The sequence below is a fragment of the Diaporthe batatas genome, assembly GCF_019321695.1.
Source record: "Diaporthe batatas strain CRI 302-4 chromosome Unknown Contig00006, whole genome shotgun sequence".
Lineage (NCBI taxonomy): Eukaryota > Fungi > Ascomycota > Sordariomycetes > Diaporthales > Diaporthaceae > Diaporthe > Diaporthe batatas.
The window spans coordinates 1377818-1393708 of record NW_025408553.1 but is presented as its reverse complement, the minus strand read 5'-3'; the positions used below and the strand labels follow the sequence as shown (position 1 = coordinate 1393708).

Here is a 15891-nt window from a genome sequence, read left to right as displayed (position 1 = left end):
TAATACCAAATGAGAATGTGTCTATCTCTCTTGATGGCCAGGTGTCCGCTACTTGGGCACTTAAGATATTGATTGATATACAATGGCCACCAGCTAGAGTTACGGATCCTAGAAACGAAGAGATGACTTTTATTCCTTTTCTTTCTGTTCAAATCTCCATTTGTTACCGACAGGATGAAGCGCCTCTGTCAATGAGGGCGAACATCAAAGTAATCCCTCAACCATAGACGCTAACGAGGCTCTACCTATCTGCGCATAATCCTACAAGTATTTTATCAAATGCCTCCTTCTTGAGTTGTAGCCAATCCGTCAATGGCAAGTTGTCTTTGATTTCGTTTGTTGTTTTTTGGGCCTGAAAATCAACGGGTGGTCTGGCAGCAAAAGGCCGTGCATATGACGTTGCAGTGTGGACCCTCCAATTGGACGGAGCCAGGGTGGTCCCCGCGGGCCCGCCCGCGTCGGTGGGGAGCTAACCCATGTCTGCTTCCAAAACAGGCAATCCCCAGCCACCCGCCCAGGCGGTCTCCAGGCAACGCAGGGCCGCCACGGCCCATGTCAACACGAGGAGACGCGGTTGCCCAACGGTGACAGCCACCGGGCCACTGATAGCTGTCCACGCATGCAGCAACGGCCCTGGCTCTTTGGGGGAGAGACCAGCCTTCCCTTGCCGGCCTGATTCGCTTAGATGCTGTGCAAAAGTCTCGTCTCCATGCTCCAGCCGCTGCATTTCAAGTCGTGCGTATTTACTTATTTTGATGCTTCGTTATTAGGCTGAGACCTTCTTCTCCTTTTCCCACCCAACCTATCGACCCTCTCGACCTTGACTTCAACACTCACGTCGATCAAGACTGTCCGAGTCCCAACATGGAAGAAGAGAACCACGCCAGCCCACCCGCCGACTCGGTGGAGAAGCCGGCCGATCAACCCGAGACCCAAAACATTCCAGTCGAGGAGGATGCACATGCCTCAGCCGCACCCGACGCTGTGGGAGCCCCAACAGCCCCAGCCAGCGGCACAGCTGAATCAGATCATACCAAGGACGAGGCACTCGACCAAGACGAGCCGCAGCCAAGTGCTGAGGACCCACACGACGAGGACTCCCACATAAGCCTCAGTGGAGAGCCCGAGTTCGACTCACATCAAGAGCCGTCGATCCAAGACGAACCCACACAAGAACACCACTCGGAAGCAGAGCACACAGAGGAAGAGAAGGATGAGCCCTCATTACCTACAGGAGACTCTGTTCTCGAGTCCGAGTCAGATCAAAGCCATGCAGCTTCGACACTCCAAGACCCGAGCGAAGCCACCGAGAATCAAGATGGGACAGAACTCTCTTCAAGGAGGGGGTCCAACTCCTGTGACTTGGACAGGCGCCACTCCGTGAGGACAGAGGCATTGATCCAAGCTGCTGCACGAGCCGTCGTCTCGATGAGGGAACAGAATGGGGAAGAGTCTGCACATGAAGATCCAGACAGTGCCGACGAGTCCGCCATGAGCTCCACAAATGACACCGAAGATCAGGACGATACCATTCACCCTGATTTCGACCAGGACGCTCCGAGCAGACCCCAGTCATCCGCCTCGCGGTCCATTCACTCCTCGGAGGGCGATTGCGCCGAGAACAGCTCGCGCAACAGCACAGAGGACGACGTGTTTAGTGACCGCAGCCCTCGCACCTCCATCCACTCGTCAGATGAGCACTACGACAACGATTCCGTCGAGGCCATGACTGAGAAGGGCGACCAGTCCCCGTATGTGCGATCTCGTGTGGCTTCTGGAGTGTCCACTTCCGATGCTTCGGTCATGTCTGAGCAGTCTCGGCTATCACGATACGACAAGGAAGATTTTGTTCCTACCTCACGCACCAACAGACCTGCATTCCGAAGCCCATCCTCCGTCCGCGCTATGCAGATGTCATCCCCTACTCCATCAGCCTACTCGTCGCCTGCCCGCGCCAAGAAGCAATATGGCCTGCCCACAATCTCGAGGCTCGGGAGCCCAACAGTGTCGGGTCAATTTCCGCCTAAGGGGCGGTCAACGCCCACGCGCTTCAAACGCCCTGAGCCAGCCCCGCTGGTTCTGCTGCATGTCACACTGCTCCCTCTCCGCTGGGCATATGGCGAGGTGGTGAACTATTTTGAGGGCAAGAAAATCCCCCCAGCCCTGTTCTCCAGCGAAGGAATTAAGAACCTCCGCGTGGCCTGGCGTCAGCTGCAGGACCGCCTTGGAGACACCGAGATGGAACGAGGAATCCTCCTTCCCCACCCTCAAAATGACTACGAGATTCTCGAGGAGCGTCTCTTGGAGGCCCTCGAGCTTCCTTTGCGACGCCGGGCCCGTATCCTGGAGTGCGGACACTACCTGGGACCTTCGAACGAGATGACCCCTAGTTCCGACATCGAGGACGACTCAGAGGATACTAGCGATGCCGAAGACTCTGAGGCCAGCAGCAGAAAGGAGAAGAGACACTGGTGCAAGACCTGCAAAGGAGACATCAAGTACGAAGAGCTCGGGTCAGAGAGGGTGTTTCGCATCAAGGTCTACGCTAGCAACGGGCTTATGAGTCCCGGGGCCTGGGAGGCCTGCTGGAAAGAGATGGAGCGCGTGGACATTGAAGTGGAGCCCATCACTGGTTCCCAAATCCAAGGTGAGCTGGCCAAGCTTGGCGCTACTTTCGACCAGGAGCACCAGCAACGCCTGGACCAGCAGGCCGAAGAACAAGAGCGGTTGCATCTTGAGGAAGAAGAGCGTCTGCGGATGGAGGTTGAGAGCCGTCAACAACTCGAGGAGGAGCGTGCACAGCTCGAAGCTCAGCGCCAGCAATTTGAAGAGGAGCGACGCCGGTCTCTAGAGGAATCACAGAGGAAGCTCGAAGAAGAACGTCGACAGGCCGAGAAAGAGCAGCGTGAACGCCTTGAGGAAGAGCGCCGCCAACAGTTTGAGGAGGAGCGTCAGCTTTTGGATGCTCAACGACGGGAATTCGAGCTCCAACGCCAAGAACTTGACGAGCAGAGGAAGATGATCGAGCAAGAACAGCGGCAGCATCTCGAGGAGGCTCGTCGCCAGGAGCTCGAAGAGGAGCATCGCCTGCTTGATGAGCAGCGCCAGCAGCTGGAAGAAGCACGTCAACAGTTCGAAACAGAACGACGCCAGCGCCTGGAAGAAGAAGAGCTTCGGCGGCAGAGGGAGGAAGAGGAGCAGAAGCAGCTCTCGTCAGCACGCTCTATTTCTCGAACCTCATTTGTGGAGGACGACCTCGCCTCACCAACTCTCGACACCGCCAGCTCCACTGATGTCGACGGTCGTCGGCGTGATTCTGACCGACTCCGTGAGATCTATGGCAGCCACGGTCGCTCTTCGTCCGAGATCACGGCCACCAACTCCTCACCGGCGATCCACATCCACGTAGGCTCGGGCCGACAACAAGAAGAGGAGCAGAACTCGCGGCAGCTGGCAACCATTCCCGCCCCACGCGAGCCTGATATGCCGCCAGCTCAAGCACACGCTGATGCCCGGCAGCCGAATGCTTATGTTGCCCCACAAACACCAGCATCGCCGTCTGAGCAGGCTTACCAGAGGCGGGAGGATCGCCGTCGGTCGCTGGACTCTGCCTCGCTGGCCGAGCTGGTCGGCGAGTCGATCAGGATTCTCCTGCAAGACCCCAAGAACGTCGCAATCGCTGTCCTGGTGGTCCTGATTGCCATGCTCGCCGGGCAGTATGCGAAGCGTGACGAGCACGGTGTCGAGCTCTACAAACCCCAGCAGCACCACTCCTACCAGCACCATCAGCTCGACGCCCGGGAGCCCGTGGGCCAGGTCATCATGAACACACCTGTCGTGCAGCGTGTCGAGACCATGGCGCCGCCGCCCCCTGTCGCGGAGACGGTCTACAGGACTGTCACAGAATCCCCATCATCCTCACCGACACCGCTGGTCGAGACTGTCTACAAGACCATCGTCGAGTCCTCCCAGGCGCCCCCACCATCCCAGCGCACAGAGACCGTCTACCACACGGTGGTCCAGCCTCCTGTCCAGGAGAAGCCGACGCCTGTTGTGGAGACTGTCTACACCACGGTGACGGAATCCCTGGCCCAGCCCCACCACCAAACAATCGTAGCGCACGAGCACGCCCGTGAGTCCACACCCAGCAGCGCCGACCCCAGTACTGTTTTGAACCCCCTGTCTTCCGCTACGGGCGACGGACCTGGCAATTCCGCCTCTTCGTCTCCCCCCGCGCCTGAAATTGAATTTGTTGCTGCTTCCCCTTCTCCGCCGACTGCCGAGCGCGACATCGAGCCGGGATCTCAATCTAACGAGGACATTCTCAAGGCCATCAACAGTGAGGAGGCTGAGATAGATACCGATGTCGATCATATCATCGCGACCGCGTTCAACCCCACTTGCGGTCTGGAGCAGGAGGCTCTTGTCCTGGAGCCAGACGTGATCTCCGCGGGGGAAAGCATCGAGAAGCATGAGGAGGAACAACAAGAAGACATGCCTGTCGATTCGTACAGCCCGGCGGAGGCAGTCTCGCCACAAGTCTCGTCTGTGGCGTCGCCTAGCACAGACGAAGCCACCATCAGCGTGACTACAACAGTCAGGATCGCGGAGACAATAACGGAGACCGTGGTCGTGACGACTACGAGGACAAGCTATCAGCCTGACCTCGGCGCCACCGGAGTCCCTGAGGTATCCGAGGTATCCGAGGTAGCGTAGGTGTACACCTTAGCATCAGATGTTGATACCTGGATGGGTCCAGAGAACATATGAACATGGATACCGGAATGGGCGGTCGATGAACGTCCTGCCACACAATAACATACGCACAAGGAGGAGCTGTTCCGAGGCTCGAAGGGTAGGCTTTGAAGGATGGGCAGATGGTGTTGGAAATGTTTTATTGCATGGCTGGGGCGCGGTTTCTTTTACGTTTTGAACTTATTCTCTGATTCTTGCTCGGGTTTGGGTTCTGATTCTGCGGGATTCAATAATGTAAATAGCATACAACAGACAGCGAGCGAGCGAGCGAGCGAGCACATGTGGACTTTGACTGAATGAAGCATTTGAATCCAGGGAAGGAGATTGACTGAAAGCGCTCGCATACACAATTTTTCATACCCCCTACAGTAGATAGATGAACATGGTTCCGTTTTGTAAACAACGATCTCGAACTGATCATTACCCAGGTAGAGAGTCTAGCCCATGTATCTCAACAATGCTGTAGAGGACCTTGGAAAATCAGTGGCACATGGAAGTCCTCCCGAAGACACTACGCATTTAGTGGTCAACCTTTCCCTTCATTATCTACCGTCAAATACTTACATCGTATAACATTGGAGCGTTCCTTATGGTGCCTAACTATTCAGATGACACGAGAATTGGGAGTATCTTGCCTATGGCTTGATGCTCTTTGAATTATTCACACTCATCATCTGGATATATTTCGACGATGGGAGCGCAAGGGTTCCACTTGCCGAAGGAATAGTCCCACACGTTTCAATAATTTAATTTCTAGTCTTCTTCTCTCCATCGTTCCCTTCTGCTGCCGTCACTTGCAATTCGCCCACAACTCTACAAAACTCCTTTTGCGGGATATTAATAAATGCACCGGATGATAATGTTGGCCTTCGGTGGACTTCAATGAGATAGAGAGGAATGTAACAAGAACTTGCAATGCATGCCCAGGTGGCAATAAACAACTGTTTTGCAGTCAAGGACTGTCATGTCTTGGATATCCCAGCATTGCTACTCTACTCCACCTGTTCGCCTGAGGACAGTCCGATCGGGACACCGACGGTCGGCAGCCCCTACTATGTAGTACAGCATTGATGGCCAGCCGGTAGGAACCAATTGGTACCTAGGTACCTACCTTGCTTGTCAGGCTTGTGCGCCCGTGTGTGCCGTCGCATGCGGGTTGTTGGCAGGAGAAGTGGGTATCGCTGACGTCGGAGGGATCAACACAAGCAGCCCGCACGGGCCAAGGCTTTCCGCATGCCACCAACGTCACCGTGAGCTCTTCGGACGCATCTCGCCATGGGGGCTGATGAAACTTGCAGAAGCCCATTATGATGCTCGTGGGATTCTGCTGGTGCCGTGCGGCCCGCCTATGACGCAGGCCAGGGCTGGCTGCAGCCTGCACTTCTTTCTTATAAGTCGCATTGTCAGGATTCAGGGACCACAATGGATTTCTCTGTTTGCCCTCTATACATTTGAAACGAATTCACATTTCCTGCCAGTCAAACTTCATCACCAAGATACACAAAAAATCGTACGGTCTCCTAAAAGATATCAAGGAACCCAACAATCAAGATGTCTCTTGGCGGCGACGACTTGCTGAAGACAGAGGAGCTTCCCGGCGCTTTCCCATCCGACGATGCCATCACCACCGAGACGGCGACGACCGGAACGCAACAAAACACAAAGCCATATCCCGAGCAGGAACTGGGCGCACACCAGAATGTCGCCCAGGTAGGCGGCGCAAACAACAGCGGCATTCCTTCTTCCCAGGGCCAGAACATCGCGCACGCAGGAGCAGAGGGCACACCAGCACCATCCAGAAGCACACAAGGCACGACACCATCAGCAGAAACCCGGGACGGCGCCGCACAGCCCGTCAGCACGCTGGCATCAGCAGCCAACCCCCTCAGCGGGCCCACGGCGGCCGCCGATGACAATAGCAGCCTGGGCCCGGACAACGCGCCCAACATCACCGAGGACCTCAAGGCCGTCGGCGCCGGGGCGGCCACCGCGGTCACGGCGGCGGCCACCGCCGCGCGGGACGCTGCCATCGCGGCCAAGGACGCCGCGGCGCCCGTGGTGAGCTCTGCTACCGAGCAGGCGATGCAGGCTGCTGGCTACGCGACGGAGAACGCCGGCCCGGCGGCCAGTGCTGCTTCTGAGCAGGTGAGTGTCGGCTTTTGCGAATCTGATTTTGCCACTGGCCTACCAGCAAGGACATATGACTGACTGACGTGGGAACTGTAGGCCAAGAACGCAGCCTTGTACGCCAGAGACTCGGCCGTGCCCGCCGCCAACGCTGCGGTGAATACTGTCCAAGCAAACGTAAGATCCAACCAGCTGTCATTGAACCAACCAGTTTAGCAAGTGATTCTAACCCCCTGAACAGGCCCCAGCCGCCCTAGGCGGAGGCCCAACGGCCAACACCGCCAGCCCGCGGGACGTCGCGCCCGAGGTGCCAGGCCAGGTCAAGAGCTCCCTCGTCGAGGCGGGCGAGTCCCCCGAGGCGGCGAGCAGCAGGCGCGCGGTGCACGACAAGGGGCAGGTCGAGGCCGAGCTCCTGGGGCACGCGAGGGGCCTGGGCGGGGAGGACGAGGCGGCGACGAGGCAGTTCAAGGACCAGCAGGCCCCCGTGGCCAAGGGCATCCCCAGGCCGCCCGCCCCGGGCACGCTGGCGAGGCTCGACTCGGAACCGCAGACGCCTAGCGTCGGCGCCGCTGTTGTCCTCGGCACGGAGACGGAGAGGTCGTTCCCGCTGGGCTCGCACCCTGTCCACCACGAGGGGGCCGGGACCGGGCCCGATGCTGCCGAGACGGGGCAGTTGGGTGGTGGTTCTGCCGCCGGTAGGCCCATGGCCACGGATGGTGCGCGGGCTGAATATGATGTCCCACAACAGACGGGTTCGGGAGACGGTCAGTCTGCTGCTGCGGCGCGGCGGCCACCGCCTGTCGAGGACAAGGTCCCCCGGAGAGCGACCGAGGAGGAGGCCGTTGGAACCGGGCCGGGTGCCTACCAGAGCCTGAGCTCGGGGACGCCCAGTGGTGTTGCGCAGTAAGGGCTGTGTGTCGTGAGATACAAGCCAGACGGGGCCGAGGTTGCGCGGTTAATGTATGATTATAAAGCTAGCCAGCCGCAAGTAACTTAAAGTAACAACTTAATATTTTCTGTTATTTCTTTTCTTCTTCTAGAAACGCACAATATAGCTAGTTTGTTCCTGATTTATACGACCTTGTCTAAGAAAACAAGAAAGGAAGAAAGAAAGTTTAAGCTTAGAAGAGTTAAAAACTTTAAAAGTTATAAGTAGTTTATATATTTATTTACTTACTTTAACCTCTAGCTTACTATAAATATAATATTAAATTAATTTTATAAAAAGAAAGATAAAAGTTCTTTTAATAATTATAAGTTTAAAATAATTAAAATATTAAAGTATTATAAATAATTTATAATTAATAATTTAATAATAAATAAATATACTTTATTTAACTAATTAATTTATATATTCTTACTTTTATATTATATATCTAAGAATATATATAGCACATTTATTTAAGAGTAAGCACTTAAAACCTATTATTTAAAAAAGATATAATATTAATAACTATAAGTATTATAATAAGAGGCGCGACTATTAGCTACACACCTTAACTGTCCGGCTAAAAGACTATAATTACTAATCTACTAATTAGTTACCCTAGCAGTACATAAGTGCCATACCGTCACTAGTATAATATAATAGGTGCTTATAGCCTCAGCCTTGTGATGTATAGATAAGGCTAAGTGGTACTATTTTAACGACGGTGTTAACTAGAACATTATAATGGAGTTATACGGCGAGACTAGGTCTTAAGATTGTCGCTATATAAATGAATTATCATATTACAACTATAATTATGAACACAGTGTCCTTTTTAAGCGCTAGGTCTTTAATGCTTACTACTATATAATGGTGCTATATATGTCCTCGGACGTATACGGAATAGAAGCGAAACCACCCATATAAATGAATCACACAGAGGGAATCCTAGCCAAAAGATCGGCCCTCCAAACACACACACACACACAAAGCCCTTATACAAATCGCAGTACCGATCGTCTTACCTGACATCTACCCGTCCGAATCGCCAGCTTGTTACTGCGACTAGTCGTTCCCACAGAACATAGATGGAACCAAAACGCTTCTACCGTGCACAGAGCAAGAGGTCTTTTACAGCCTACACTGAGGAAGACGGCTTTGAAGCTCTGGGTCATTATTGGATGGACTATAGCCATTGGCTCAACAGGGGCAAGATCGAACGCCATCTCAACTGGGATGATCGCTCCGAGCAATGCACGCCATTCATTTCTGTATTTGATAACTGGGGTCAGTGCCTATGAACTTATTCCAGGTTGAATTGTACTGACCGGCAGTATGCATAGGGGATGCCGAAGCTCGAGCCAGGCAATTCGTGGGCCGGGGGCATAAAGAAGTCTTCATCGCGGAAATTCTTGTTCCTGGCTCTCGGCAGTCAACTCTGGATATTCATTTCAGTGACCAGACCGTCAAACTGCCAGTCCTGCTGCATGACAGCGAGATCAGTACTACAACCTTTATCTCAACTTCTGCTGTCCAGCAACACCTCGGTGTAAACCACCGTGTTATTCAACGAACGGAGTGGCTCGTTTTGAATTCTATCCCAAGCAAACTAGTCTCTAGAACCATCAGATTCAATTAGGGGCCTGTCTAACATAGCCCTGAATGATTATATTCTGCGTCAGGCAGCGTCAGGACTGCAGACAAATGCGAGCGCTGGGCACCGGCCAGCTGTATTGTACACCCAGTCACGAATGGTATCATGGTCGAGGCCATAGTGACAAGCCGGATGCGTTGTGTATCGAAAATAGGTGCCATACCTTCCGTAGTATTGATCGTGGTCAGTATGCAAACGTCTCCACTTTGCATTCTTGGCCAGCACTTCCTAACCTTCCCATCATCAAACACGTCTCGCTCATTCTGGGAAATACAAATAGTACTCACCGAGTTGGACCTTAAGTCGGGCTCGGCGGTGCCTGCTGGCATCATCAGTACTCAACCCCAACGACCGTTTCTTGCACATGTAACTTGATTCGGGAGTAAATTGAAAAACATCCTTTCTGCCCATGATGCCGCGTTCCTCCGTGACGGGCCACAACCTGCGAGGCGCCCGGGGCTCGACTGCCGGGACTGTTGGTCCTTCTACGCCTCCCAACTGCCCTCTAATCTGCGCACTCGAGTGGACTCGGGATCCACGTCACAGTAGGACCCACATGTGACAGGGGTCTCTCTGATCAAGAGTCCAGAGGCACCTCGAAGAGCTATTAATACTACGTCGCCCCGGGCATGGAAATGTCCAGAATTGGAGAGACAGCCTCCCAATTTCACCCGATTCCTCCAAAGACCTTTATCATCATCGCGGACGTTGATCTGTTGCCGTCATGTCTGAGAAGCCCGTTTTTCTCCTCGCCCACGGCGCTTGGCACCCTTCTTGGCTATACGAGCCGCTCAAGGAAGCCCTCGCCAGGCTAGGCTACGCCCTCGCTGTACCTGCTTTGCCTACTATGGGTACCAACGCCAAAGGCGTCACATGGGAGGCGGATGTGGAGGCACTTCTACAAACCGCTGAGCCTCTCTTTGCGGAGGGAAAGAAGGTCATATTGATCGGGCACTCCTATGGTGGCATTCCGGCCTGCATAGCAACACGCGGCCAAAGCGTTGCCGAGCGGCATGCTCGCGGCCTAGTTGGCGGATTCGTTCAAATCCTTTTCCTCTGTGCTTTTACTATGCCATATAATGGCATTAGTCAAGTGGACCTGACGCAGAACACGCTGCCTCCTTGGCAGGAGCACATTACCGAGTCCGGACGTATTGTGAGTCTGAACATATCCGAAAGCTGGGGTTTAGCTAACAATCGACTAGACTCAGCTCATTGTTAATCAGAAGGCTAAGGAAGTCCTGTATAATGACTTGTCAGAGGAGATGGCGGACAAATATTTCAGCGCCTTGGTACCCCAGTCTCAGGCTGCTCTGGAAAAGCCGGTTGACTTCTCAGTACCTGAAATCACGATTCCGAAGGCGTATATTGTCTGTGAGCGCGACCAGGCCTTCCCCACAGCTGCGCAGCGCCACTTTGTCAACACGCTCGGCCTCCGAGAGCTGTCGGTGTCGGGAGGGCACACGGCGTTTGCGAGTGTTCCCGATGAGCTGGCGGGTGTGCTGGTGGGGCAGGTGGAGTGATCAGCGTCCATTGTAACCTGGCTGAACTACCACGTCTTCTGGCTGGGTCATGTGTTCGAATACGATCGTTGGGGCGTGGTTAATGTGTAGCATTGGTCTGGCCAAAGTGTTGTTAGTGTGCATGGCCGGTCCAGTAGGTTGCACGTGTTGTGAAGGTGCAGCAGTATCCTGCCCACCTCTTGCCTTGCTCATGCTCAAGTGTAAGAATATATTGGGCGAACAAACTCTAGATTCAGTAGCTCAACGATGAGTGGTCCCATGCAGGCCGGCTTGCACAAATGATAGCTATGTCGGGCTCAACGGTTGTCCATAGGACAGGACGCACCATCGACACTGCCTAGGTACCCTAGGGTATTCGACCCAATTTATTAGTCGCGAGGCACCAAAGGAACCTTGCAATTGCTTGTAAATTGATGTTGTAGAAAGAAGTTGGGAAAAGAGATATACTTGTGAGATCTGCTGAGGTCCTTTCCGAGTCCTGGGCGAGACTGATTGAATAGTACCTAGGTATTACAATCAAACTGCTCACAGCCACAACTCCAGCACCACGGAGGAAGTGCTGCTTCACATGGCGCGTCGGCCTTCGTAAAATTTGAGGCTCTTGATTTCGTATATTATTGGAAGACATAGAATCAAAATATTTGGAACGTTGGGGACAGCATTGATGATGAAAAACTTGGTGTTGTAAAGACAATGACCTGTTGTGATTGATGGGTCATAACTTTGGCGATAGGATGGCATTCAAATAAGCCCTTGAGGACACCAGCACTACTATGGCTACTTAGGTAGACAACATGCTCCTGTAAGTAGTCCATGCCAATGCAGCACACCCAAGCTTTATGAAGCGCGTAGGGAAAATAAGCCAGTGCAGGCCAAAATGGCAAGCTTGATTCACTGGATTGGGAAAGCCTAAATGGACTCGCCGGGAAATATGAGCTTATAGATATTTCAGTTTTAACGAAGCGGCAATTTTCATGAAGAAAACTGAAATACCTTAAGAACCGCAGACAGTCTGGTAGGATTGATGGTCTTCTTGGTGAGATTGAGTTGCCTAACTGCTATTTGACAGTAAGTATTGATCAAGTTCAAATTGTAGATAAGTTTGGGTACAAAAATTCTTTGACGGAATGGGTTGAGGTCTTGAACGCAATCACACAGACAGCACTCGGATGGCCGTGGGAGTCAATGAGTTCCTGTATGAATATGGGCCCCCATTTTTCAACACATTTCAATTCAGTGCATGCATGGGTCAGGATGTGTACCACTTGAGGGGAAGATGTCTCGAGTCTCGAGGAGTTGGCAAATTCGGAAAGGGCACCATGTAATCTATCACATTCCTGGGCCCATGCAGTTGAGGTGTTGCATACACAGTTGGCTCTAAGCTGGCGGGCCTGTGCTGTTGGTTGAAGTTGGAACCAATGATGACCCTTGGCCTGAAAATATTCAGCGCGGTCCGTCCGCCTTATTACGGAATCGGGCTGGTCAGCCGGCTCAGCCAACAAACATGCAGACTCGGCGAGCTCACCTGCACCGCAACGCGAGCCCACTTCGATGCAGAATCTGGATGATTACGAGGTGAAGTTTCAGCAAAGTAGACAGGTTCGCGGCTTGGATAGATACCATGCCGGTCAAGCTCCGGAACCCAACCCCGCATGGCCCCCAGCATACCTAGGTACCCAAGGAAGCGAGGGGCCCATGTTGACGTCGATAGCCTCAACGTTCATTTCTGGCCAGACGTAAGAAAGTGAAGACGAATAGTGTATATTCAGTTGTCTAGCTTCCCAGAAGTCTTTTAGGTTCGGGAGAAGACGTCTTTGTCTATCATCCAGTATTACTACTAGAAAACCATAGTCAAGTGGAAATACATTTAGTCCTCGGTCTCCAACAGGCGTCCTCCGGAGTAACTAGCGGAGCATAATTTTGCAGGAGTGCAGGGATATCAAGTGCTGAATGTTTGATCCAATCTTATCATGATTTTGAATGCCAAATAGGTAGCAAATTCCGATGCAAAGTGTAGCTGCTGCAGGCAACTTGGATCCGCAGAATGGGTCTAGATGGGCTGGTTCAGTCTGCAGGCCAAGACGTTCACGTTGGCTGCAGGTGGGTCGCGATGCATCTTCACAGAGTCCATAAACTTCAGCCATGATGATGTATCGCTTCTTTGCAACATTTAAAACAAGGCCTGCAACTTTCAGAGAGGAATAAAAGAGGGACCTTCTCCCATCCAGCCTAGCACCAATCTTTGCACAACACGTCCTGAGGCTCTATACCAACTCGGATCTCCATTCCCTTCCAAAAACCCTCAGAAACAATTTGCATTATCACATTTCGCACCAAAATGTCGTCAAAAGCTCAAACTGCATCAAAATACGCGGCAAACGGCGACAAGAGCCTCGTCTCGTCGGACTGGCCGCTAGTCCAAGCCCAAGATGATTGCAATCCATTCCCTCATCTTCCCCCCTACCAGCACCCAAAGACAGGGCTCTTGTCAAAGCTCCCTCACAGCGTTGTTCCATACGCTGAGCTCACCCGCATCGACCGTCCTGCAGGCTGGTTGGGTGTGTACTTTCCCTTCCTCATCGGCCTGATCTACGCCGGTTGCATCTCAGGCGATGACGAAGCTTCCGACCCCCTGGCACTTGGGAGCCTAGCCATCCGCTTAATCCCCTTCAGCATGCTCCTGCGCAGTGCTGCGTGCACGTGGAACGACACAGTCGACCAGGATTTTGACCGCCGTGTCGCGCGGACCCGTCATCGACCAGTTGCTCGCAGAGCTGTATCGACCAACCAAGCACTAAGCTTCACCTTTGTGCAAACCGCACTGTGCGTTTTTTCAGCTCGCTCCTTGCTGCCGCAGGATTGCGCGCTACACGCGTGGGTGATGGTGGCGTTGGCCGGTGTGTATGCTTTGATGAAGCGCGTCACCTATTACCCTCAAATCGTCCTCGGGATCCTGTGTGCTTGGCCTATTTTCTTTGCAAGTTCTGCAGTCGGGATCAGCCCAGTGCGGGCCTCGACGATCGCCCTCTTCGGCTCAAATCTTTCATGGTCGGTTATAAATGACGTGTTTTACGCTTTTCAGGACATTGCCGATGATGAGAAAGCTGGGGTTAAAAGCATGTCGCTCAAGTTCAAGGATGTTATGCCGTTGGTGGCTTCAATACTCCTGCTTGGACAGGTGGCTCTGCTTGCCTGTTGTGGGTATTGGGCAGGTTTCAAACTGGTATATTACACAATTTCGGTCTTCGGTGTCTTCGCGACAATGTCAGTCTATGTCTGGAAAGTCAAGTTACAGTGCCCTGAGAGCTGTGGGTTTTGGTTCAAGGCGCAATACTTATTAGTCGGATCTGCGTATCTCGGGGGGCTGATCGGGCAATACCTCTCAAAATCAGGCTACTAGCTTCCAAGGTTCTGAGGCAGGCATATAACAATAACGGCTCGGTAGACTTGACCACCGCCTATCCCAATCCAGTGAGCAGTGAGAAGCTGTCTTGACAATTGGGGTTAATAAAAGCTTGTTATAAAATTTCGTGAGCCTCCGGAACCTACCATGACTTTAGGGCCTGCATTCCGGAATGTCCGCTTCACACTCCCTAGGACTGGCGATATATGTGAGGTGGTTGGTTGGTTGGTTGTCTTCAGCTTCACATGGTCTGCAGCATCCTCGCTAGGCCAACCCTACAAGACGGCAGAGGTTGTTCTTGCATGGCTGCTCGCCGTTTGTGGCGTGCCAGATGATGCACCCCTGCCCTGATTTCTGGATGCTTGCCACACACTGTACAATGGTGAGGGAATACTTAAGTATGTTAGCACGACGCTAAGAACGGGAAGAGGATGTGAGTTTCTATGTTAACAAAACGGGTGAATGCTCGTTGTGGACACTATTAGCGCCGTGCTAATATGTTCACTCCCTCACTGTTGTACTGTTGTGTAAACGACGACACGCTTTGATACCCGTTTTTCAACCTCGTCAGAAAACCACCACCTAATTAGGACGAGGCCAGAAATGCCATTTTTAACCGTATAAGCTACGTTATGCTTGCACATAGACACCAGTGTATAATGAACGGTGCGAGAAAGACGTATTCCAATCTTTGGGTGACAAAGAAAGCTGACGCGACGTTTCGTGCTCGTATTCACAAACTTGATTGATTTCCCTGCACCATTGCATCCGCACAAACTGCAAGTTGCCATGTATTGTCTCCAGCAGACACAAAAGCCTGAAGATGACGCATAAATACTCTGGCCCGTGCACCGCGGAGGATAACTAGGGCGTCGTGCCCGACGCGGTGAAGTTGGCCGTCGTAGTCACTGCATGTTATTCTGTCATGACTGACTTCGTATGCATCCCCGTCAAGAACTGTCCCTCAACATCGAGCAGGCTGCTCGGAAGACCGCTATCGGCGAGCGCGGTACGCCATGTCCGCTCAACAAGTCACGAAACCGACAATTGAAGGCCACATGCTAACATCTGTGACCGTAGCTGATCCGCAACCTCCGGGCCGCGAGCACCCCGCGCCCGTCAAACGCTTTCCAAACAACCACATCGCCTCAATACCTCAGGTGCCCTTCGACCACAGTCTCCCGCGGTTTCTACTCGGCGCCTAGAAACATGCCGTACCTCATGATTTTCAACGTCGACGGGGGTTGTCGCGGAAACGGCAGACCCGACGCGATCGGAGCCGCAGCCTGCTGCCTCCAAAAACCGTTTGGAAGCGGGTACAAATACAAAACACGGCTTCTGGATACCTATCCCGTGCCCCCAACCAGCCAGCGAGCCGAGATCACAGCCATCATCTTGGCTCTGGAGTGGGCCTTGGAGCGCTACGACGAGCTGAATGGGTACCCTAGCCTTCGGGTCACCATCAAGTCGGACTCCCGCTACGCCGTCGAGTGCATGACGA

At 53.0% G+C, this 15891-nt stretch overlaps 4 protein-coding genes across 4 annotated transcripts; all 4 read left to right on the top strand.

The window, feature by feature from the left end:
- The first annotated feature begins 606 nt into the window (after window positions 1-606).
- Window positions 607-5158, top strand: KVR01_005745 (uncharacterized protein). The gene is made up of 2 exons (XM_044791003.1): window positions 607-4132; window positions 4330-5158. Exons 1-2 carry the CDS (start codon window positions 865-867, stop codon window positions 4341-4343), a joined length of 3282 nt encoding a protein of 1093 aa, XP_044644548.1. The 5' UTR covers window positions 607-864; the 3' UTR covers window positions 4344-5158.
- An 826-nt stretch (window positions 5159-5984) lies between these two features.
- KVR01_006397 (uncharacterized protein) lies at window positions 5985-7952 on the top strand. Its single transcript, XM_044786828.1, has 3 exons — window positions 5985-6900; window positions 6982-7059; window positions 7124-7952. Exons 1-3 carry the CDS (start codon window positions 6307-6309, stop codon window positions 7787-7789), a joined length of 1338 nt encoding a protein of 445 aa, XP_044645200.1. The 5' UTR covers window positions 5985-6306; the 3' UTR covers window positions 7790-7952.
- A 2236-nt stretch (window positions 7953-10188) lies between these two features.
- On the top strand, window positions 10189-10987 carry KVR01_006178 (uncharacterized protein; the record flags this gene model as incomplete). Its single annotated transcript, XM_044784104.1, has 2 exons — window positions 10189-10620; window positions 10670-10987. 2 exons carry the CDS (start codon window positions 10189-10191, stop codon window positions 10985-10987), a joined length of 750 nt encoding a protein of 249 aa, XP_044644981.1.
- Window positions 10988-13325: 2338 nt separating this feature from the next.
- On the top strand, window positions 13326-14387 carry KVR01_006129 (uncharacterized protein; the record flags this gene model as incomplete). Its single annotated transcript, XM_044784046.1, has 2 exons — window positions 13326-13778; window positions 13905-14387. The coding sequence occupies 2 exons, from the start codon at window positions 13326-13328 to the stop codon at window positions 14385-14387; spliced, it is 936 nt and encodes a 311-aa protein (XP_044644932.1).
- Window positions 14388-15891: the final 1504 nt, after the last annotated feature.